Source organism: Orycteropus afer, unplaced genomic scaffold (genome assembly GCF_000298275.1).
Source record: "Orycteropus afer afer isolate SDZICR_OR568_19922 unplaced genomic scaffold, OryAfe1.0 scaffold00142, whole genome shotgun sequence".
Classification (NCBI taxonomy): Eukaryota; Metazoa; Chordata; class Mammalia; order Tubulidentata; family Orycteropodidae; genus Orycteropus; species Orycteropus afer.
The window spans coordinates 1,590,828-1,616,948 of NW_006921729.1; the positions used below are offsets into that span (position 1 = coordinate 1,590,828).

The following is a 26,121-nucleotide window of genomic DNA, read 5'->3' on the forward strand; positions in this document are numbered from 1 at the left end:
GACAAAGGAGTCTACCTCTTTCTACTGTCTTCTTTACCTACCAAAAAAAAAAAAAGGCTGAAAAGCAATCCTTTGGACTGACCAAAACAGGACTGAGAAAACAAAGATTATGGTATTACACTGCCCTACGCAATACTCTTTGTCCAAGTTAGTGGTGCTCAGGAGGAAACAGCCAAGATACTATAGATTGCCTAGCATAGGAACAACATTACTAGATTAACAGATTACTAGATTACCTTATATAAGACACATTTGAAGAAAAGAATATCTCAATATATCACTTCTGCTAGAAGTACAGATGGTCAAGTATGCATGAAACAACAACGAAAAAAACCTCACTGCCGTCAAGTTAAATCCAACTCACAGCAACCCCTCTTCGGATTGCCAAGGTGGTATCACTACGGAAGTAGATTACCCAATCTTCCTTCCGAGGAGTGGCTAGTGGGTTTGAACCGTCAGCTTTCTGGTTAGCAGTCAAATACCTTAGGCACTACGCCACCAGAGCTACCAAGTATGTATGAGGGGGTGGTAAAGGACGGCAATACTACTAAAAAGGTCAACTAGCAAATAGGCAATTCAATCTAGGTATGTACTGCTTGCCTAAAATGAGGGGTGCAGTGTCCTACCTATCAGCTGCCAAAGGCAACAGACTATGTGCTCTAGACAAACCATCTCACATACAGCAAAGCTTAAAATCAAAGATTATAAATTCATTTTTTCAGTATGCTTATCCTTCATTTTACATTACCATGAACTTTTATATTTTATACGATTAGTCTAAACCATCTACAGCAGCTTCACTTTCAATACATGGAACAAAATAAATAACAACTTTATACACTATATTTACCTGAGGAGAAGAAAATCATCATAAATTTCCCATTCTAATTCCTCTAGTAATGAACTTTACACAGCCTATATATAGTCTAGAAAGTATACAGTCTAGAAACTCAGGTAACCTATAGACATGCTAATGCTTAACTTCCTTGATTAAAATGACATACAAAAAAAAAAAAAACTGAATAAAACCAAAATGCCCAGACATACTGTTGTCTCCAGTTCTATCTGTGACTGTGACTGCTGAATGTCTTTGTTACCAACTTTACACATACACAAAATACGGCTAGTCCTGTGCTACTGCAGTTCAGTGTGTAACCAAATACTATTTGAAACATGTCTTATTGGGCAATGAGTATGTATCAACTGATGACTCATCATGTCAATGACTTAATGACTTACTTACTACCATTCTCAGTCCTGAATGGGGAAACAATTTTTACCTTATCTTGAAATTTTAAAAGAAAAATTACTATTCAAATGATAAATATCCTACATTTGCAAAACAATAGGTTTTACTTTGTTAGCCACATATTTTTTCCCCAAACATCATAACAAATCAATGAACGTTAGTCATAATGTATGATTAGCATCATCAGGTGTGTGTCTGTAAAGTAAAACAACATTTAACACAAAGTCATGCACTACGTACTAATGATGAAAGTCTTGAGGATCTATCCTTGACATCATACTGCATTTCAGAAAAAAGGTGAAAGTTGGTTGTATTTCCAAATTCAGAAATAAAAAGAGAGAAAAAAAGTAACATTGCAAAATTATTAAAAGCCCAGTACTATTTTTAAAAGCCAAATATTATCAGATGTAAAAGTTATTGCATTTGAATTAAAGAATATTCTTCCCCCTACTCTTTCCTAGCATAAATTATTGCTAAACTGCGTATGTATTTAAAACTGCATGTTTATTTCTGTTTTTAATAATAGAACTCACAATCGGTAATGGTTCTATCTCAGTACACTATAGTACAAAACACCCTAAGGAAGTCTTTAAATGCAGGGATTAAGCATTCTAAATTCAAAAGATACTTTATTTTTTACATTTTGACTGTTACCATCATTTTCTATCACTTGACACATGGCAAGTGTCATGGATAGGCAATGAGGCAAAGTACATAACTGGCTGGGTGAAGCTTACAAAAAACAATGATACCAGCATCAAAATGGGGTAAAATCCTTGGATCTGCCTGTGGTTAAACACCTGAAAGACTTCCTTCCTCAAGAACCTTCCCTATTAAAAATGCTGAACAAAATGAGACACTTGGTCAGATCAAAGTATACATAAAAGTGTGCTATTAAATGTAAATCAAAGAAAAATACACAAAATTTATGTTAACACCAGAAAACCCATCAAGTGCAGTCCTTAAAAAAAAGAGAGAGATACTATATATAATACTAATTTCAAATTCAAGTAACAAATTAAAAATAACTACTGTCCTTAGATTCGTGGTATCCTAACATTGTTTCTGGGAGCTTTGGTGGCACAGTGCCTAAGGTATTTGGCTGCTAACCAGAAAGCTGGTGGCTCAAACCTACCAGCCACTCCTTGGAAGGAAGATTGTGTAATCTACTTCTATAGTGATACTGCTTTGGAAACCCAAGGAGGAGTCACTATGAGTTGAAATCAACTCTACAGCAGTGAGTTTGTGTTACGTATTTTAACATTGTTTCTTAAGCATTCTGATTTAGGTGTTTGAAGCAATCTCAGCCAGGGCATCAATGCATAAAATATATAAAAGCAATGAACACATTCTTCAGATGGTTTAAATGTTTACTGTTTGGTAAAATTACCTTTATTTTGCAATTCTTACACCCATTTAGGATTTTACAAAGCATGACTCAATGGCACATAACAACAACAACTTAAAAACCTAATCTAAAATAATGCTTTCTTAATTGTAGGTTGCAACCTATTAATAGCTTGTGAAATCAATTTAGTGGTTTTAACCAGTATTTTAAAAAAATTAAATAGAAAATATCAGAGTGTGTAGTAAACTAAAACCAAATCCAAATTTATTGCCATTGAATCGATTCCCACTCATAGTGACCCACTTTGGGTTTTCAAGGCGGTAAATCTTTATGGAAGTAAATTGCCCAGTCTTCCTTCTGCAGAGTGGCCGGGAGGTTTGAACTGCCAACCTTCTGTTTAGCAGTCAAATGCCTTAGGCACTATGCCACCACAGTAACAGTAAATATTACTGTGTAAATTTTGTTCCAATGGTATATTTTATGTATTTTTACATACATACATACAGATCCACACAGATCTGTGTATGTCCAGTAGACCACTATCTAAAATATATTTCTTGCTACAGAGGTCGTGATTTTTAAAAGTTTAAACTATGCTAGAAAAAATTAAATTTTACGTAAGTTTAGTTGTGATAAGACATTATAATACTAGGTCAGACAGAACAAAGTTCCTTCTTTTGTGCTCAAGGAGAGGGGTCATTTGAAAAAGATATTGCAGAAACTTTGAAAAATACATTTCATAAATATAAGACTAAGTGGTATAGTTTTACCACTTGTATAAATTCCATGAAAATGATACTATATTAAATACCAAAAAATACTAGAGTAGAAAAATCTTCATTTGCATACTTGCATTATCCTGAAACTACCAGAAAAGGCAAGCAATACAGAGTGTTACTACTGGATGTGTAACAAAATTTTGTTTATCCAAAATTGTCTTAAAATGCATAATGAAACTTTCTGAGGTAAGTATTATTTGCCTGAAAATAAAGTTCTTCCTCTATAAAAAATTTCATTTATTTGTCTCAGTTAAAATATCTAACCTATTCATTTAAAAAGAGTAAGGAAAACAAAAATGACCAAAACACTTATTTCTCAAGCCACTGGAATAAGTTCATTGATGAGCATAAGATTTAAAAGAGTTGAATTGAAATTAATCTACTTCAATTTTCCCTTTCCAAAATATAATGTAGAGTTCAGTTGGTTTTTAAAAATTGCTGAATCTATCTGATAGAGAAATTCATAACTTGGACACCCAAATTGCTACAAAAACATGGGGCAAAAGAAAAAAAATGAATAATAATAAAATATTATTATTAATAATAAATAACAGCTGATATTTATGTGACTGTAAAAACAAATGCTTCCTCAAATGAGAAACAATTAAAAATATTAATAGCTCTAGCTAAAATGTTTCCAAATTTGTTATTATCGCTAATTTTATATATATATATATATATACATACACACATATATGTGTGTGTGTGTGTGTGTGTATCTTTTAACCTCTCAGTGTAATTTGCCTGTAAGATTTCATTGGGAAACAAAATAAAACATACAGCCAAGAAGTTGTAGAAACAAAGTTCACTGACTATCATTTTCAATCAGAATGTACCTATTTCTCAAATCACAACATTGAGAGTCAATCAGCAGTGAATGCATAATATGTAATAACACACATTTTTCTGAGCTACACACCATGATGTCTTTCCTTTTGGGTATACTGGCTCTGCTCCAATGTGTTCCAGTTATATCTTTGGATGGGTTCTTCAATGAAATTAAGCAGTGCAGTGACAAAATACAAATTACAAACATATTAAGAAAAATAAACTCATTAAAATTATACTAAGGCCACTAATATATAAACAGGAACTAAATATACACAACAGTAAAAATCTTCACCTATGAGAAATACCAAAATATCCCTAACAGTTCTGATTTAAGATCACCTCATTTGGATCTCTACCTTATGGTATTCATGTATTTCAGCATCAAAGCAGTGACAGTGGCCAAGCATTTGTGAGATTTTTTGTTTGGTTAAGGCAGCCAATGATGTTTCACACTGTCAATGGTCTAATCATTACAGATAACTAAGAGACACAGATTGTTTCTATTCTGATTTCAGCACTTTGATATAATCCTATCTTCTCACTACCCCACCAGTCTTGAACTACCTTCATTCTTTTTATTTCTATACTGAATGTCTATGGGATTGACACCAACATATCCAGCCCAAACAGCTTCTGCAAGTCACTTTTCAAAAAGGTGGTACCTGAAAGTTACTTAGACAAAAGGAAAGATCAAAGTTCTAACAATGTGGCATAAAATCATAAATATATCCACCTCACATCCAGGTACTACTAATGTTCAAACATCAAATATAAGGCTCAAAAAGTAATAGAACGGCTCAAAAGTAATAGCTGCAGATACACACCAGAACCTCAAAATTATATGGCAAGTCACAAGAAAATTTAAGTCAGTGTGTTAGGCCCTCCTATTTATTTCTACAGAGAACAAAGTTATTTTTTACAGAGAATAAAGTCCATATGTTCAGTTTAATGGAGATGATAAAGTTATATTTAAAGGCGAATAATCTGGTGAAAATTTAGACCTCCTAGTATTACCTAGGTTAAAAAAAATAAATTTTAACTTAACTCAATTATATACGTTTTAAATGATCTTATTAATGAGGTTTCAGATTTATTTCTAGGAAAATGTAAGTATTTAAAGCATGCTGGATAAATATTCACAGAAAATACTACAGCCTCTAGGGTGTAAACTTTTTATTACTCTTTAAGATCATACATTGATTTCTTTTAAAAGATAAGGAGCTAAATTACCCTTTTCCCCATATCAACAAATCTTCATATTTAACACAATAAAGTAAAATACTGTATGTATTATAATTATGTCTTAAATTTGTTTAATGATACAATTTCCATAAAAAGAAAATCAATCTCATTACTTTATAGATAATGTGGGTAGATAATTCCTCCGTCGGTTCAATTATAGATTTGTTTGTTTGTTTGTTCATTTGTTTGCTTGTATATCTGTTTTTAAGACTTCTAAATTAGGTCAAATGTAATTCATTTTACCTTTAAGTTACTAATATGCAATCAAGTTTCCCTGGAGCTACATATAAATTTTAAAATAACCAGTTTCAGAAAAAATGTGAAAAATCACATCGAGAACACTAACAGAAAGCAAGGGAAAACACTATACGTTTAAAAGGGGAAGGGAGGTGTTTATTTACACAGTTCTTGACACTAAACTATGATTCTTTGTAAGTATTTATAAAGTAAAATCAAAGTATCTCCAGAAAGAAGGGTGACAAATTTGTTATCTCAAAGCTTTTCTCCTGTTCCATTATCTTTAAGCAATTTATTGTCTTAGATTTCTGTAAAGGCTTGTTAATATTCTTATAAATCTAAAGTTTTCTAACTAGGCAAAATGTTTATGACAAAAATTAGCTTGCTTACTCTAAAAAGACAGATTATACTCACCAATATGAGAAATAATCTGTGTCAAAGACTTACGAATACAAACATGTCAATAACTAATAAACCAAAACACATTTCAATTTACTGTAATGGATTTTTATATTAAACAATGGAAAGAAAACTGGACTTGGGGAAAGTTAACAAATACAGAACTTAATTTGAAAGACAATTTTGCTGATGAAAAGTCAATGTAAGAAGTGTATGTACAGTATCATCAATGTACAAATTAAAAGCATTGTTTAAGATTGAAAGTAAAATTCTTTAAGAGCAATCACTCAGCACAACACCCAAGTCTTTAAGGAACAATGTCTCATTTATCTTGATTAGCAACAATGTATACTAAAAACCTTGAACATTCCATAAAATATTAATCAAAATGTCAGAGCATGATAATAATCCCTATACATACAACAAGCAATTTGCCAAATCAGTAGCTCAATTATTCAATGTAACGAAATTATAATTAGTCACCCAAAACCCAAGATTATTTTCCATTTAAGTCATTTTTGTAAAATTCGAAAATAGAAGAAAATCTAAAAATCAGAACCAAGCAGATGTTATTCTATAAAATCAATTTTATTCTTTTGTAATAATTTTTCCAAGGCAAAGGATCTTCTTTGATATATATATTAATAGATGAATATATTAAATTTAAAAATTAACTGTGCAGCAATAATTTGAGAGAAAAGCATCATTTTCCAATGAAAGGACTTCTTCAACAGTTTCTTTTTCAAAGACAAAGGAACATATGGACATTGTTAGATTGTTTAGCCAAGGATGATGCAGAAAGCTCACACACCCAAGCTTTGCTACTGTGGTGTAAACAACTTAAAATACCAACCCTGTGGCTGCCAAGACTTCCAATGGACATTGCATCCTCAACTCCCTGATAAAAATAAGAACAAACATAGTAAAAAAATCATGAGTGACTACATTAAGTTAATGGGGAAAAGTATTAGGGGCAATTTAATAGGTTATTACAAACCAGATAAGGATGATGATGCCTGGACCCGTGGGAATACCTGGCCCTTTCCGAATCTTCCTGGGAAAGGATAAAGTACATGGAGAATTAATCACCTAATAGGTTTATCAGAGCAACTGAGCAAAGTCAATTACACCAGAGTAGTATCTTCTTTTCTTATAGCAAGCAAGTATGGACAACTTAGCTTCAAAAGCTGAGTTTTGGGCAGCTATATGCTTTGGGTGGAAAGAAAGTAGAAGTAACAGAGGCAATATTTTTATTTTAACAGGTGAATGCGTGCCTGACCACTTGTAGAATGTAATCTACACATGAGCAAGAGAGCTCAAAATTACCAGGATAAAAATAAGCAAGCAAATGTAACGAAATTTAATTCAGCATTGAGAGTAAACTTCTATTTTTTACTGTGTATATTAGTTTATACAAGGCAGGAAAAAATGTTTATTTTATTAGAGATTTATTTTAAGGAAGGAGCATGTTGCTTTACAAAGACTTTAGTTATAATTTTGTGTTCACTGCAAAAAATTTCATTTTCTATTCTTTCACCACTAACTGGAAAAGAAAAGAACAATTAAATGAAACAGCTTCTGACTATGTGTTGTTAATGTAAAAAGCTACTAATTAGATGAAATTAAATAAGTATTTTAGAGTTGGCAAAGTTATCAAGTCATGCCTTACAAAGACTGTAAAAAAAATTTGAAAAATTTACCTCAGCCTGACAGCTGACTAAATTAAACGCAATTCTAAAATTTTCCACATTTAGAGATTAGCATTGGAGCATTAAGTCCTGAGGTCAGGTAAAACCAAAAGGCTAGTCCCTAGAATCTAATCACCTGAAACTGTAAGGAATTTCTGATCTTTCAGAATTTCAAAGTCCAAAGTGTTAAAGCAATCTGCATTAACTAAGAATCTACATGCAACTGGGTTCACAGCTAACCAGCACTATCTTTTCCAAAATGAATTAATCCTTAATGTCACATGGCAATCCAGCATGATCACTATGCAAGTAAAACAAAAAAATGTAGTTATGCCTGTGCATTCATTTCAAACACAGATACGCTTTCCAAAAGAGTATTCTGATCTTAGTATTCATCACTGAGTTACATTTTTTGTTATGCAACAGAAGCACACAACCTTTAAGAAGCTAAGCAAATTACTTCCTTTTCTATGACCATCAGGCAATAATACCAACCAAGTTTGAGGGGCATGTGCCTTATCCATCAGGGTTGTTGTTGTTGTTGTTATGTGCCGTCGAGTCGGCCCCGACTCATAGCGACCCCTCCTTGGGTTTCCGAGGCAGTATCACTATGGAAGTAGGATTGCCCAACCTTCCTTCCGAGGAGTGGCTGGTGGGTTTGAACCGCCAGCCGTCTGGTTAGCAGGCAAGTGTCTTAGCCACTATGCTACCAGAGCTCCCCATCCATCAGGGTAGGTATAGTTTATTAAATAGTAACCAGTTCTAGGCGAGTTAACTTTGGATAATCTAAATAGCATTTTGCTGTGCAGGTGGGTTAATCACTAATTAATATTTGCAGTACTAGGGTGACATATGTGGTGTAAGACAGTTCACATGACCCTTCCAATCTTCTCTTTATTGTTTTCTTTCTTTCCATTCTACCTAGCCCACAAAAGAACTTTTTAAAAATCTATCTCTAAAGAGCACATCCCACCAATGATGTTTAGAAAATGTCATATTTATTTTCAATTATATAATTCAAATAAAAATATTAAGAATTGATATACTTCCATATTTTAAAAGTTTTGCTTTCCAGCTGATTTTCAAAATGGCTAAAAAGATTTCAGAAGACTACAGAATAAAATGTAAACTCCATAACTTCAGTTAATTTGAACATAGAGTATAATTCATTCCATAGCTATAAACTATACCTTAAGCCAACACTATCTAATAGAACTTTCTGTGACCCACTGTCACAGAAAGAAATGTTCTATATTTGTGTTGCCTAACATAGTAGCCACTAGCCACATGAGGCTACTGAGTGAGCCCTTGAAACGCTGGAAACACAAGTAGGGAACTAAATTTCTTATTTCATTTAATTTTAATCTACTTAAATTTCATTATCCACATGTCATTAATAGCTACTGCACTGAATGGTACTTCCCTAAATCTTTTGATAAATGTATACTCAGGTAAAACCGTTAAGGCAAACTCAAAGCAATTTTTTATTGCAGCAAAAAAACACGTTCTACAAAGAATCTGCCAGTGATACCATTCTAAAAATAAAAGGGCAAGGGATTTGGGTAGATTTTAAGTACTCTTCCCCTTGAATACTTTTGCATACTGTAAATACACAGGTATTCATCACTTAATGTCCATTAGGGTCCCACCGCATCTGTAGTTCCATAAAGTTTCTATTTCAAAAAAAAGGGAAAACAGCTTTCCTTTTGTTTATTATTTCCCCCTAATGATTTAAAAAAACCCTCAACCCGGATCCTTGCAGCAGTAGACCCTGGGTAGGACACAGGCAGATGAGGCAGAGGATGTGGCTCTGGGCACAGACCCTTGGGCTTTGTCCAGCAGGCAGGTAGTCAGCAGCCCAGGGCTGTTCCTGCTGCTCAGGTGGGCAGAACAGTGGGCAGGGCTGTGAGCTTTGTCCCCTCCTCACTCATTTCTTCTTGCTCCACTCTTCCCAACAGCCACCACTGCCAGTGACCTTTCCTCTGTGCTCTGCTAGTAGCTGCAGGAACAGTAGTAAAAAAAAAAAGGACAACCAAAAGTGGCCCCCATAAGGTTTTAACACAGGGCTTGCAGAACATCCAAATCACATTAACATCCTATTTCATCAAACATATTGTGGATACCCATAGGGAAAAAACCTTCAATAAAAGACCCTGATAACAACCCTAGAATTATTTTAAAGAGCTATATGGGTCCTTAGAGCTCACAGAGTCTGATCTCTTTATTTTATAGTAAAGAAAACTATAGCACAGAAAGATTAAGTAACATGCCCAAGGTCATAAAGCTAGGTGCAACATTCAGATCTTCAAACTCTTCAGACCACTGAACAATAAAGATACCAAGCTACTACATGAAAAAGAACAAGAACAAAATGATAAGCTATCCTGGTTTTTACTCAGAGACTTCTCTTCTCTGGAAGAGCAAAAAGCTTCATTTCTCAGATATTTCTAGAATAGTATTAAAGTTGCCAACTGGCTTTTCTTTAATTAACAGTCCCAATGGCCAAATGAAAAAAAGACTTCTGCAAATTGGGTTCCTGGATAGCAATTATAAGTCTCAGTATCCCTCACAATCAGTAAAACAATTCTTTTTCATTATCTTGGGTGTCGTTAGTACTAAAGGGTATCTCGTTTGTTCAAGACTGAACAAACATGGCAATTTCTTAAAAGACAGGTTTATATTTATTTGAAACTTTGGGGAAAATTATGCTTTGATACTTTTAAATTAGATTAAATTAACAAAAATGAAGCATTCACTTTGTTTTTAAAAGTTCAGTTGATGTGAGGATAAAGAGGTTTCATGAAAAGAAAACTACAGTCCTCTACACATACCTACCTGGCCACCTTCTCTGTCAACAAATAAGGTTTATTTATGGCTTAAGACATTCCTTCAGTTTCAAATAAGGAAACCTCAGAAACTGCATTTACTCTTTCAGATGACTAAAATACTAGTGATTAAGAGGTTCACTGTAAGAATGGAGGATCACTAGGCACATGTAAAGTTGGCTAAACTAAAACTATCTGAAAGTCAAGAAAGACTAAGACCTTTTCTTCCTGGTCCCTTCACATTCCAATTCATTAGCAGCTGTGACAGTCACATACCTTCAAATTCTGGCTCTACCAATGACTAAGCAAACTCTTTACTTCAATCATAGATCTACTTACCTATAAAATGGTGACGGCACATAACAACAACAACGACATAAAATGGTGATAGTGGTACCTGTCATATAACGTGGAATGAAAACCTATGTAAAAAGTACCAGCTCAGTACTGGCATATAATACACACACAGCTCCATTCCCGAGCCTCATGCCCTTGCTTTCCTAATTCACATCCCCAACTTCTATCTTTACAAAAAAAAAAACACATTAAAATTAGAGGAAATGTTTAATATGAAACAATTCTTCCTTATAGTAACTGATAGTCCTATTGTTTGTATATCCATTATTTATTTTACTTACTAGCAATTTTTATTTTATATTGTGATAGTCACATGCTAACTCCTACCACGCATGGGCTCACAGACAGAAAACAGTCAAAGAAATAAGGTAGAATTAAAAGGAAAAATCCATTTGAAAGGAGAAAAAACAAGTCTCAGAAGGGTAGAACTGCTAATGATTGCCAGGAAACAAAACCCTACCATCTCTCCATGTCCAGGTCCTAGCCATCACTCAAGTCTTAAGTTAGTCACCAGCTGCATGTTAAGCCTCTAACCAAATCATTCCCCTTTTTTACAAAAATCCAGCACACTCACTGCCTAAAGTGCAAACATCTCACAGAGATGAAAAGAAGATAGGCTTATCTTCACGACCCTTAAACACAGGAATTAAATATTAGGCTTTTCATATTGACTTTTCTTCTTATTTAATACTTTTATGTCTGTCCTAAAATATTAAAATCTTAGGTAATTTAATTTTAGAATTATTATACATAATTAAAAGAACAAATTAAGCTATTATTTCTGTTAAAAATTTTTCAAGCAAAAGTCATTTCTTTTATTCATATGAAACACTCTTAATAGATCATGAGTAATATTAGCCCAGATACATGCAGAAGACACTTTTAAGTAAAACTAATTAGGCTAGCTTGAGTTACAAGAAAGGAAAGATTCCACACCAAAGTGACAAGACATACACATGAAAAATCACTAAATTTAGTATCTTCTTTCTCTTTTCCAAAACAACAGTAATATGAGAATTATGATAATGTTTTAAATTTGTAGGTCATTCCTGCAAAAATATTTTAATTTCATGTTGTACCTTAAAATATTGATATAGAAGGGATTTACTTCATGGAAGTTGCTTGTTTAAGAGAATTTAGGCATTGGTGGCGCAGTGCCTAAGGCATCTGACTGCTAACCAGAAGGCAGCCAGTTCAAACCAGCCACTCCTCCGAAGGAAGGTTGGGCAATCTACTTCCATAGTTACACTGCCTCAAGTCAGATCCGATTCAAGGCAGCGAATTTTTTTTTTTTTAATGGACTCCTTCGGGAATCTGATAAGTATATATGGGGGCACTTCCAATAAAAATATATATATACATCACAGTTTTGTACAGGACTTTAAGGCTTCGCGTCCTACTACTACTCAAGCCTATTCACACACCAAGTTAAAAACTCTGTTTTGCAACAGGAAGTAATTGGGGAACTTGACACCTTTGAAAAAAAGTCAAGTTTAGGAGTAATTCACAATGACTCATATTCTGCTAGCTCACAATTTCCTTCTGTAGCTAACAATTTTGAGAATCATGGTAGAGGATTTGAAAAGGAGGTGAAAGAGCAGAAAAAAATAGTCATCTTCAGAGCAGATAAAAGAATGACTTGGTTTATCTCTCAGTCAACGCCCTGCTACTGTAGTAATATGTTAGAGATGAGTAGGAGGGAGGCAGGGAGAGAGATCAAGATAAGAGATTGAGATTAAATGATTTGAGGAAGAAAAGGACAAACCCATAGAAGGAAAACACATTTACTCAATCCTTCTTGGTAAAGATCATTCATGAGATGAATGTGAGGCTGTTGCCTAAAAAGAGAAAATGGTTGAACTCTAAACACACATTTGGTCCACTGTAGACAGAGTACTCCCTGCCCTTTAGGTTCACACATGCGAAACACCCTTAGTTGCAAACTATTAGTCAATGTTTTACTTCAAAGACTGCATTATTTCAGCAACTGGTCACAACATGCACGACAGGCAATCCTGGCCTACCAGCCACTTCTGAATCTGTCCCCATTTCCGGTCATAGGAATGATGAGAGTACTACAAATGCAAAAGTTTCATAAACAGAACAGTTTTCTAAAATATTTCATTCTCCAAAGAGTCTTAATCATAACAATTTTTCCTGAAAAGCAATGATTATAAATTCAAAGTAAATTACACATTCAAAATATGGAAACTAAGCTAAATATGTTCAATAGCAAAGACATACATGGTTCTCTATTCTTTAAAGGACCCTAAACAGAACTTATAACGAGTAACTGTCTCCTCCTCTTATAATTTATTATAATTTTAGAAGTATAAAAAACTATGCATTGCAACATTTCCATTTCAAGCCAAGAATTACATTCAATTTTGAAATGATATATGGGTTAAAAAAAATAAGCAACTTTTTTTTTCTGAGCTGTGACAATATGTAATCTATAAATTTCTCTAACATGCTACCACTACCAACATCAAAATAAAGTGTTTAATACTGTTCCATAGGCATTTTCCCTATTCATACTAAAATAGGACATCAGAAATAATTTTCAGAGCTACATCAAAGTTGGAATGAAAAGGTAAACAGAACAAGTGAACATGTTTCATTTTAAATTAGCCCAATTTCTATCTCTTTCAAAATATATTCTGTTTTTTCTTCTTAAGGAAAATATAAATGTAATCACATACAAAATTTATAAAATGTACATTTTATTTGTAGAATTGTTCAACTCCTGTATTCAGAGATACATACATAATTGATGTAACAATAGCACTACTTCTCAATGAGCAAGCAAGTTTTGTGAGTCGTAACAGTATTAGCCAATTTCTTAAAAGAAAGTGAGTTGAAGGGACATGGAAAATAAAATAAATTTCTATAATTTTTATTAAAAAAAAAAAAATTCTGTTTTTTCTTCTGATGATAAAAGGATACTGAAATTTTCCAAAAATAAACTGTAATTCCACCAAAATAAACCAAAGTATTGGTAATAATCACTTCCTCTCAGTAGTTTTTGATCCTATGTGTGGAGATTGGTTTGTAGTAACACAAAACTGGTATTCTACTAGTCTTTGTTTTCCCTTTTTCCCCACTAACTTTCTTGCATGATTTTTCCCTCTATTATGAAATATGCTTCAAAAATGTATGGTTGACTTGTAGGATGACTCAAACTCATCGTCTTAGTTTGATGAGTAGTGTTTAAGGCTTTAAAAACTTGTGAGCAGACATTTAATATACAACTATTGGTTTCTTCTCAACTGGAGCGAAGGAGAGTGAATGAAACCAAAGACTCAAGGAAGAAATTAGTTCACAGGACTAATGACCCATGTGAAACACAGTCTCTTCTAGCCTGAGACCAGAAGAACCAGATAGTGCCCAGCTACCACTATCAACTGATCTGACCAGGGACACAACAGAAGGTCCCAGTTAGAATGGGAAAAAAATGTAGAAAACTCAAATTCATAAAAAAAGAAAAAAGGCCAGATTTACTAGACTGATAGAGATTAGAGGAACTTCTTAGTCCAACCTACAATACCCTTTTAATCTGGAATTGAAGCTACTCCTAGAGGTCACCTTTCAGCCAAATAATAGATTGGCCTATAAAATAAACAGTAACACCCACAAGGAATATGCTCCCTGAAACAATCAACTATATGAGACTACACAGTAAACATTTACCCAAAAGCAAAGATGAGAAAACAAGGAGGAACAGGGAAACTGGATGGATGGGAATGAGGCAGATGAAAATGATGAGTGCTGACACAATGCAGAGACTGTAACCAATGTCACAGAACAATTTTTGTATGAACTGTTAAACAGAACCTAATTCGTTGTGTAAACTTTCACCTAAAGCACAATCAAGCATTTTTTTAAAAAAAAAAAAAGTATGATTGAATGACTTCACCATGTTTTACTATTTAGATAAAGCATTACTAATCCAAACACTAGGATATTTTGGACTACAATACCACAGTCTTTAAATCTACCTTTGCTAATGTAAGTGAAACACAACACTGTAATAACTTTTAATAATGTACAGAGGAGGAGCTATCTATGTGTTTGCTGTTATTATTTAAAACAAATATTGCAACTGATTTGCTGATATAAAACACCTTGTTAAAAAACATACATCAAGTTATATTATGCCCAGTGTTTTGTAAGGAACCAAACTGATATCAAAAGTATCAGCCAAGTATTAATTTTGTTTAGGACTAGCACAAAAGTAGGAATATTCTCCTAACTTCCTCTAACTTACCTCTTTTTGTTGGCGTTCCAGTTCTCTCATGCGTATATCTCTTGCTTCTGCCCGGGCAGCCCGTTTCGCTGCTAGCCTCGCCTCTGCCTAAAAAGTAATACAGAGATTCAACTTAAAACAAAATAAAACCACCACCACCACAAAAACCTGTACACCACATTTGAGGATAAGGAAGGGGGAAGGGCAGGATACTACCTATGAGCAACTTTGATTTCTCTAGTCAACTCCTATACACTCATTTCTCTAATCCCAGAGTCTCTCCTAAAATCTGGCCTTGACATTTAACTGCACATTCAACACATTTCACATAGAATTCATTGTCTCCCCAAACTTGCTTTTTCCCCCCAAGAATTTCTTTCCCTATCATTTCAAACATCCAAACTAGAAACTTCAGAACCAGCATCTATTTCATTTTGGATATTGCCTGTAACCAATCCCCAAGTCCTGTGGATTCTCTACCACTGAGTCTCTCTCATACCCATCCTCACTTTCTTTAACCTCACTGTTCTTACTTATTTCATGACGTCATCATCTTTTTTTTTTTTTGAGACATAATCCACATATCAAAAATCCACCCTTTTAAAGTATGCAATTCAGTGAGTCACAAGGTTATGCCAACTATCACCATTGCCTAATTCTAGTACATTTCCATTACTCTAAAAAAGAAACCCAATAGCCATTGGAAGTCACTCCCCACTCCTTTTTCCCCCAGCCCCTGGCAACTACTAATCTACTTACTATCTCTATGGATTTATCTATTCTGGACATTTCATATATATGGAATCATATAATAGGAACTCCTCATGTTTTGTTCAGACTAATGCAACTGCCTCTGAATCCATCTATCTGCCTCCAGAATCTGTCCTACAATTTATCATATACATGGTTACATGACTGTCATATTAGCCTTTCAAAACACATTTCTCATCATGTCATTCTATGTAAAACCCATCAATGCTTATGGTTAAAACACAAATTCCTTAGAATAGTACAACCTGAAGAGAGAGGAAAAGAGAAGCAAACACAGAAATAAGGTTCCTCACAGTCAAATCCCCACCCTATTTCCCAGTACTTGTCCCACATGTACCAGCTGCACCCCATCTCTCCATTCCTAAAACCTCTGTGCTCAGTTCAAGCTTCTATTCACAGACGGGTTGGCAGGAGGTGCTCTCCCTTCTCTCTTATTCAGCTCAAACATTACCTCCATTCCCTCCTTCACAGGTTAATACTCTGCACATGCCTCTGTTGTGGTTTTACTGCACTGTATTTAAAGTACATACTTCTATCACCTAACAATTTTCGTGCCTACATATCTGCTCAATAAACAAATCAGTAAATACCTGGGACAGATTACCAAGGAAATGAGACAAATACATAGCTTGATTCACCACATGAAACTTAAAAATTTTCTCACTCTTGGTTTCTATCTTGTAGTGGTTTCCTCTTTTCTTAACCACAACCTAACTCTGATTCAGATTTCAGTCTGAAAACTACAGTAGTTGCTTATTCCCATGTTGTTACACAGGTAGTCCCTGACTTACCATGGTGTATTCGAGTCAGACAAATCATACCATGACCACTTGCACTTCTGAGCCCCCCTTTTTTTGTGTGCATCTTATCATTTGTAATATGTACCACCTACAGTGTTGCAGCACATAATTTGGTGATATAATCATTCTCAGATGTTCACTTGCAGATGTTTATATATAATGTTTCCCATCCCCAAAGACAAATAACAATCAGCTTCATTTTTTAAAAAATTCTACTAATAAAAGGCAGTAATAATGAAAACTGGGGGGCGGGGCGGTATTCAACTTAGGTCAGAACTGACTTGTGGTGGAGCTGTCAACACAGAGCCCTGTCATAAATCGGTGACTACCCATATTTGTGCCCAAGTCTCATAAAAAGGACTCAGCCAATAGTTACAAGGGTCTACCATATGTAAGCAATTATGCGAGGTGTTGAAAATACAGTTAGACAACATCTCTGCCCTAAAGAAGCTCCTACTCTAGTTGAGGAAGACAGAAATACAATGCTCACAGGAAGGAAGTCATGCAGGAGGGAACAATTAGTTTTACCTAGAAAGACCACAGCAGGTTTCTAAGAAGGGCAGACGACTTCATAATTAACTCTTATTCAATTACCTCTTATTCAACTATCTGATTAACTGGCTCTCTCACAGCAAAAATCCTTTAAGTACACTGCAGTTTAGCAACCTCAAGATCTAAACATGGATATGTCCAGAGCTATTAAGTCTTCTCAGAAGGCATGTACGTGACCTACTCCCAAAAAATCAGCCACTGACAACCTTATGGAGGGTAGTTCTACTCTAACACACATGGGGTAATGAGTCAGAATCAACTTGATGACAACTGGCTTCACTTTGTTTTCCAGTTAAATAAACACAGAAGAAAGGATTAAAATAAACTGGCAATGGCTCCAAATGGCATTCCAAGTCAGAGACTGATGTGAAATCAATCCTATCTTAAGTCTTCCATCTGTGCAATGGGTCTGTGAGTAAGGAGGGATCTATCTAATCACCTGGACAGTGCTCCTTAGGATATAATCTAGAAATCGAATTTCATTTGAGAGTTATATGGAAAATAACAATTGTATTTATTTAAAAATATACAATTTGAATCCATCTTCCTAAAATTCAAAGGCAGAGAATTATCCATAAATTATATATTTTTATATATTTGTGTATATGTATCAAATTAAGTTAGGTCTATCAAGTAAATATACTTAATGTACTGCAAATAAGTTAAGAGTAATTTCCAGCATACACATACCCTAAATATACAATGAACCATAGAGGCTTTTAAAAACAAAATGGGTACCACTACAACACTGTCACAGAAAAAAAATACACAGCCTATTTTTGAATAAACAAGGAGAGCATTTCCAAGAAATAAAATGTAAATGGTCTTCATTCTCAATGCAAGTGATCGTCTATGAAATTTCATCAGTTCAGCGTTTAGTCATTTCATTCTGCTAGTTCTGATACTTGTAGCATTTCCTCTTCTACGCCATTTTCCAATGTTTTCATGACATAGGAGTTTTAAGGCCAAAAGGAAGCACTCCCTCCATACCTTCAAAGCCACCAAAAGACTTCTAGTGTCAGTACTCTTCTTTCTTACTTTCTCTCAGGTCCTACTGGAAGAGCTGTCTCTTTCCTCTTTGTTCAAGATAAACTACCACTCTCATCATGCATACTCTCTGTCTATCTGTGCTATGATGTGAAGACCATCATCCCCAGGGGCCTTACTCCAACCATCCCATCTCTCCTCTTTGCCTTCTCTGTCTCCCTTTTTGGTTCTTTCTCATCGTAAGTAGGTTAAAAATCTCCCATCTTTTTTTAAAAAAAGGGGAGGGTGTACAACAAAACATCCTGATTCAATTCTGTATGGTCTTTTCTTTACAGCCAAGTTTCCTCCCGGCTCTCTCCTCACTTCCCACTCTCTTCAACTGACTGCAATCTGGCTTCTGCCCAAGCCACTTCATTGAAATTGCTCATGCAAAGGTCACTAACAACCTCTAACTACCAAAGCCAACAGAATTTTTTAATTCTTATCTCACTTGTCCTTTCTGGAGTTCTGACATCACTGACTACTCTTAAAACTAGCTTCTCATGGCTTTCTGGAAGACTAGCCTCTCCTGATTTTCCTCTCGACTCTCTGATCTCTCTTCCTCAATATGCTTCATGGACTTATATTTCTCTGCTGGTTTCTTATATTTTAATATAACTAAGGCTTCATCTCTTACTCTTTTCACTCTATGACCTCTCCCTTTGTGATGTTGGTAGTCTGGAAATCTTTATATTCAGCCTAAACTTTTCTACAATAGTCTTGGTCCAACTGGTTATTAAACACTAGAGCTGTCCCAAAATGGATTTTTAATTTTTCCTTTAAACCTCCTCTTCCTTTATATTCTCCATCCATCTGTCCTGTTACCCATAAACTAAAATGAAAAATCATCATAAAAACCCCTCCCTTTTTCTTACCCTCCTTCTACATCTATGTCACTAAATCTCAACTATGCATTTCCCATCAAGATTCTATCTGCTTAACATTTCCTCTTTGCTCTCCATTCCCAATGTCACTGCTCTAAATGTAGATGCTCATAATCTCTTACCAAGATTACTACAGCAGCTTCCTAACCAGTCTTTCTGCCTATCAGACATCCTCCACATAGTGGCTAAAGCAACTATACTATAATTCAAAGTTGAAAAGATTTTAGCCTTCAATGGCTCCCCACATCTTTCAAAATCAAAGCACATGAACAAGCACAAAAATCCCTTCACAACTGACCCCTATTTCCTTTTTATTATCATCTCCTCCCAGTTCCCAATTTGTCTCTAGCTGTACTGAGCACTATTCTGGCAGTTTCCTGTGTGGATCTAGCTGTTTCACACAGCTATGTCTGTTGAGCACTTACAAAGCAATAAATACAGAAGACAATATTGTTTATGGAGATGTTAGAACTTTTAAAACATGGACAGGAAGGATACTTTCTGATTTTATTACAGCAGTCCATAAGCACAGAGAGAAGGAAAAATAGTCCTGGGGTCTTAAACTTGGTTTATAATGTTCCTTCCCTCCTCTATTTGTTTTTTTTTAATGCAGACTTTTTTTTTTTTAAGCAGTTTTAGGTTTAAAGAAAAATTGTGCAGAAAGTGTACAGAGTTCCTATGTACCTCCCTGCATCAGTTTCTTCTGTGCACAGTTTCTTCTATTATTAACATCTCATTCCTGTAGTTATATGCTACAACTGATGAACCAACACTGATACATTATTATTAACCTACTTCCTTTCATCTTTATTTTAGAAAAAATTTGCAACAATTTCACAAAATCTTGGCATTTGTTAATGTTGGGTGGTGGACTCATTGAGTACTTAAATTATTAACAAAATTTTTCTGCATTTAATATTTTTTAAAAAGATTAGTACATCATTTACATCAGCAATGAACAATGTGAAAAGAAAATCAAGAAAAAAGCCCATTTATAATAGTATTTAAAAGAACAAAATACCTAAGAAAAAATTTAGCCAGAGAGGTGAAAGACTTATATACTGAAAACATTGCTGAAAGAAATTAAAAACCTAATGTATGGAAATACAGTCTTCATAAATTAACTCACTGCCATCGACTCGATTGCGACTCACAGTGACCCCTCCTTGAGTTTCTGAGGCAGTATCACTACGGAAGTAGACTGCCCAACCTTCCTTCCAAGGAGTGGCTGGTGGGTTTGAACTGCCAGCCTTCTGGTTAGCAGTCAAATGCCTTAGGCATTATGCCACCAGAGCTCCCCTTCATAAATTAGAAGACTTAATATTGTCAAGATGTCAATACTACTCGGAGATCTACAGATTCAACACAATCGGTATTAAAATTCTATCAGCTGCTTTTATACAGCTAACACAATATTGGAAAGGAGGAACATAATAGGAAGACTCAGAAACTTCTCGATTTCAAAATGTACTATAAAGCTACAATAAATTTAACAAGTATGGTACTAGACAGATATACAGGCAAAAGCCACAGAGTTCAGAAATAAACCCATGCATCTATGGCCTACTGATTTCTGACAAGGATTCCAAGTGTATTCAATGAGCACAGAAAAATCTCTTCAATAAGTGATTCTGGGACAACCAGATTTCCACATGCAAAAGAATGAAATTGGACCAATGCCTCACACCATAAACCAAAAGGATCAAAGACTTAATTATAAGGACTGAAAACTAGCAAGACTGTTAGAAGAAAACATAGGAGTGAAACTTAAAGGCTTTGCTTTTCATAATAGATTCTTAGATAAACCAAAACCAAACTGACTGCTGTCAAGTAGGATCCGACTCATAGCGACCCCTCCTTGGGTTTCCATGGTGGTATCACTACAGAAGTAGATTGCCCAACTTAGATATGACACTGATAGTCTAAGCAATGAAAGAAAAATTTAGACAAACTCAACTTTGGTGAATCAAAGGACTTTTTCAAGAACGTGAAAAGACAACATACAGAATAGGAGAAAATACTGAGAAACCATACATCTGATAAAGGTTCAATATCTAGTATGTATAAAGAACTGCTACAACTCAACAACAAAAAGAAAAATTAATAAATGGGCAGATGACCTGAATAGACATTTCTCCAATGAAGATATACAAATAGCCCATAAGCCTATGAAAGGATGCTTAACGGTCTTTAGTCATTAGAGAAATGCAAATAAAAACTACAAGGAGGTATCACTTTACATCTACTGTTGTTATTATTGTGTGCCCTTGAGTCAATGACCTAGGACAGCTGTTATCAGAAACAAACAAGTGTTGGTGAGGATGTGAAGAAACTGGAACCCTCATCCTTGCTGACGGGAATGGAAAATGGTGCAGCCACTGCAGAAAACAGTATAGCAGTTCCCCAAAAAACTCAAACACAGAACTATCACATGATATGACCAGCAATTCCTAGGTACATATACCCAGGAAACTTGAAAGCAGGCACTCTAACAAGTATGTGTACACCAATGCTCTTTCTAATACTATATTCACAACAGCCTAAAGATGGAAACAACCCAAGGGTACATCAACAGATAAATGGATAAACAAATGTGGTATATACATACAATGAAATAATATTCAACTATTGTCATAAGAATAAATGAAAGTAAGATGTATGCAACATAGATGAATCTTGAAAACATTATAGTGAACAAAGTCATTCAGATATAAAAAGACAAATACTGTATGGTTTGACTTAAACAAAGTATCTAGAATAGGCAAATCCACATAGAGAAAAGCATATGAGTTAGTAACCAGGAGCTGCAGGGAGGAAGGAATGGGAGTTAATGCTGAAGGAGACTGAATTTCTGTTCAGGAGATAAAAACTTTTAAAAATAGTGCAGATAGCGTGGTGATGGTAGTACAACATAGCAAATGTAATGTCACCAAATTATATACTTAAATGTGGTTAAGATGACAAACTTTTTGTTACATATATTTCACTACAATAAAATTTAGGCAGAAAAAAAGAGAGTAGTACATGAAAACACATCCCAAGTGCCTTTAAAAGAAGGAATTCTCTAAAGCTTTTGTCTTACTGTAACCATAAAACAGTTTTAAAAGGAAGGAAACTTAAAAATTCATAATTTGACAGAAATGCACTGAATGAGGCCAAGAAAGTCTGGGTTGCCAGCCTTCACTTATATCCATAAAATATATAAATCCTCTGCAACTGAGATGAGTAAAGGAGAGATGGTATAATAATCTGTGCCTTTACAGACTATGCTTCAATTTCAAGAAACCTGAAATAATGTAAAATTCTGAACAGTGAGACATTCAAGGACAATGACTAAAATTCAGGTAGCTAAGAGTCAGAGTTCACTATGTTTAATTTTGTTTATTCTTTTGTAACACTCATGCCAAAAGAACATTGAAAGACAAGTTAAGAGACATAATATTTATTGCGTTGCTATGGTTTCCAAATTAACAAGTAAAAATTATTACTCATTTCCTAGTGACTTCCCTTTAGTAAAAGATCTTAGGAACCACTTTTCTTAATTAGATCTTAAAATATAATTATGTGTAACCACTTTAAAAAAAAAAAAAACTTCTTATAGCTGAGGACTAAATATTAAATTTTTCTGTACATAAATAAATACATACAACAGATAAAATTTAGGGATTTTAACCCATCTTCTTTTGATATCAAGTAACTATATCTTTCTTTTACTCAGAGATCTTTTGATAGCAGAAATATTCTTTTGGAATAAGAGAAAAAAAAAATCTAAGGTTAAGGACTTTATTACTGAGATTTAAATACAACTTAGTAAGGACATAGCACAGGACAATTGAAACTCTGGATCTGTTATGGCATACCTAACCAAAGGGAAGAAACGTGAATTCCAAGTCTAGGAGAAATACTTCCAGGGAAAAAAAGAAGTTACTGTAACTCATAGGAAAGGTAAAGATTAGGACAGTGAATGTTATACAAAATATTCTTCAGTTGCACTGAGACAAAAATAAGCCTTAGGGTTTGCAGTGTAGTAAATTACTTAGTGTGGCTTTTCTACCCATAAGTCTTTGTAAACGCCAAGGTGGGATTTTCTATGAGCAACTGAGGAGCTCCTGATTGCTGAAGCTATCCACCTGGGTTATTTCTGTTGGGCGTGGCACAATACAATGTTGCGGGAGGTTCCCACTCTCTCTCACGTGCTTAGAGTTCTAATGTTGTGATTGGCTAGTTTGACCACCCTTCTGGGCTCAAAAGGAGGCCTCCTGGAGGCAGTGCTCTCTCTGACTGCTGGTTGAGGAAGCCGTGCTGCTGAAAGAGACACGCGCCCCTGAAAGAGACACGCGCCCCTGAAAGAGACACGTGCTGTTGGGAAAGAGACACAAGAAACACACAATGCTGAGTGAGACACCGAGGGAGCAGCACTGCTGGGAAAGAGACTGTGAGAGACTGTTGGCTGAGGGACGGTGGGCCAGGAGAGAGACTGAGCATTCTTCCTGAACTTGAGTTGTAGCCTGGTGCTTCCCTGATAAACCCCATAATCCGTGAGTTCTGTGTGGCCACTGCAGCGAATTATTGAACCCAGAGGAGAGGTGGTGGGTGCTTTGGGAAGAATAGTTGGTGAAAGGGCTGGAGGGAGGCAGCATGTCTGGCCTTGTAGGAATAGGCCTTGGGTTACTGCTGGTAATCCTGTCTTCCTCTTGTAGGATTAGAGGAGGTCAGAACATGTGGCCTCCTTGTAGTTTTTGCAGGGTTCAAGGTTGTTGGTAGGTGCCACCGAGTCACCTCAAACTCATGACAACCCTATTATGCAGAAAAGAACCATACTCCATAGGGTTTTCAAGACTATGACCTTTCAGAGGCAGATCATCAGTCCTGCCTCTCGATTTGCCTCTGGATGGGTTTGAACTGCCAAAACCTTTCTGCCAGTAGTCAAGCTCTTAACCATTTGTACCACCCAGGGATTCCTAGGCTCAACAATGTTCACTTACTACCAGTTAGAGAAACAAATCAAGGGACACTGAAAGTGCTAGTAGTAATGCTGACCATTACAAAGACAAGTTACCATGGCCAAGTTGTGCACTGAGAGGCAGCACAAGAGGAGCACTGCCCCAACCACATCTCTCACCCTCTTTCCTTAGTTCAAGTGGGTAAAAGGGAAAAATATGGAGAGAGGTCTATAAGTGATGGCAGTTTGCCGAATTCATGCACTAAAGCCATTGGAAGAGTCTGAATGCAAGCTTTGCTGTTTCCTAGCTATGTGACCCTGGGGAAGTTACTTGACTTTTTACGCAATGGTTTCCTCCATCTGTACACTGAAGCTATTAATAAAAGCAATTTCAGAATTTTGTGAAGATTAAATTAACTAATGCATGTAAAATGCTTAGAATAGTGTTTGTAACACTGTAAGCACTCAGCAAGTATGAAATGTCAGAATCCCATCGAATTCTTGGAAGAAAACATTACATCCCTTTCCCCTCCAACAAGAACAACAACAAGAGTTCAAAGTTAGTGACGCTGCAAAAAGAGCCAGAAGGGGCTGGCATTTTTTCCCCAACAGAAATGTGTGTAAACCTCTCCAATTTCAGAAGTAAACATTTCAAGTACTTTGAATTTCCAACCAAAAATACGTGGCTTCTGTGTGCCTATAACCACATACAGGGTTAGCAGACAATGTTTCTACATGTGTATTTGTATGTGCTGTAAGAATGTCTGGGTGTATAATAGAGCTGACAAGGGGCAAGACTGTGGTAGCTTATTGGCCACAGCCAGCTACCCAGAGGAAGAGAGTAATTGGACCTGTGGGCTGGGGACCATAGTAGCAGGGGACATCAAGCTCAATTGGCATAACATACTACATAAAACACTGTTCCACCTCCTACTTTGGCAAGTAGTGACTGGGATCTTAAAAGCTTGCAAGCTGCCATCTAGATGCAAAGATGGGTCTCTCTGCAGTCATAGCAAAGAAGAATGAAGAAAAACAAAAATTCATGTAAACAATTAGTCCTAGCGACTAGTACACCATCCGATCTGCAGCTTATATGACTATAAGACCAGAAGAACTAGATGGTGCCCAGCTATCACTGTCAACCACACGGAGCGGGATCTGTGTAGGAGATCCTGAACACAGTGGGAGAACAATGTGGAACAAAATTCACAATCATTAAAAAAAAAAACAAGACCAGGTATGTTGGTCTGATAAAGCCTGGTGAGACCCCCGAGACTATGGCCCCTAGTTACCCTTCAGGTCTGGAAATGAATTCACTCCTGTGGCTTTCAGCCAAACAATGGGCATATGGGGTGAACACTTACTTCAGATAGATATACACCCTGGAGCGATCAATCGTTGGAGAACAGAAAGACAATGTTTGCACAGGGAGACAGCTGGGGAAGGGGGGTGGTGTGCAGGAGTGCATGGGACGGAAGGACACAGGAATAGGTAACTACAGGGAGGAAGTGCGAAGAGAGCTATTACATCATGGGATATTGTAATCAATGTCATGAGACAAAATGTGTATGAATTGTTGAATGGACAATGAATTTGCTCTGTAAACATTCACCCAAATCACAATCAAAACTGGAGGGAAAAAAGGTCACCTTTTCCCTGATCATAAAATAATACATGCTTATTTGTAGAAAACTTGAAAATATGAAAGAAAAAAAATATGTGGCTTCCAAAATGCTTCATTAGTGCAAATATTTAAGATGATGGTAAAATAATACCTACCATTTTGTTTTAAAATATCTTTTTATCTCAAAATATCTCAATGATTTTTAAAGTAATCTTGTCAAAGAAATAGCACAATTTTCTTATCAGTTGTTAGATAATAAATTTTCTTTGTTTCAATATCCTCCTACAGAACCTGACTTCTAATTTCAGAAGCTGAGTCGGT

At 35.5% G+C, this 26,121-nt stretch overlaps 1 protein-coding gene across 1 annotated transcript in view; it reads right to left on the reverse strand.

The window, feature by feature from the left end:
* The window catches only part of LRRFIP2 (LRR binding FLII interacting protein 2), a 103,938-nt gene that overhangs the window by 76,612 nt on the left and 1,205 nt on the right, over positions 1-26,121 (reverse strand). The window contains exons 2-6 of the mRNA XM_007945689.2: positions 15,223-15,309; positions 12,980-13,030; positions 7,083-7,139; positions 6,939-6,983; positions 1,490-1,528 (exon numbers count right to left, since the gene is read on the reverse strand). Of these exons, the coding sequence (XP_007943880.1) occupies positions 1,490-1,528; positions 6,939-6,983; positions 7,083-7,139; positions 12,980-13,030; positions 15,223-15,309 (279 nt within the window). The remainder of the gene's footprint in view (positions 1-1,489; positions 1,529-6,938; positions 6,984-7,082; positions 7,140-12,979; positions 13,031-15,222; positions 15,310-26,121) is intronic.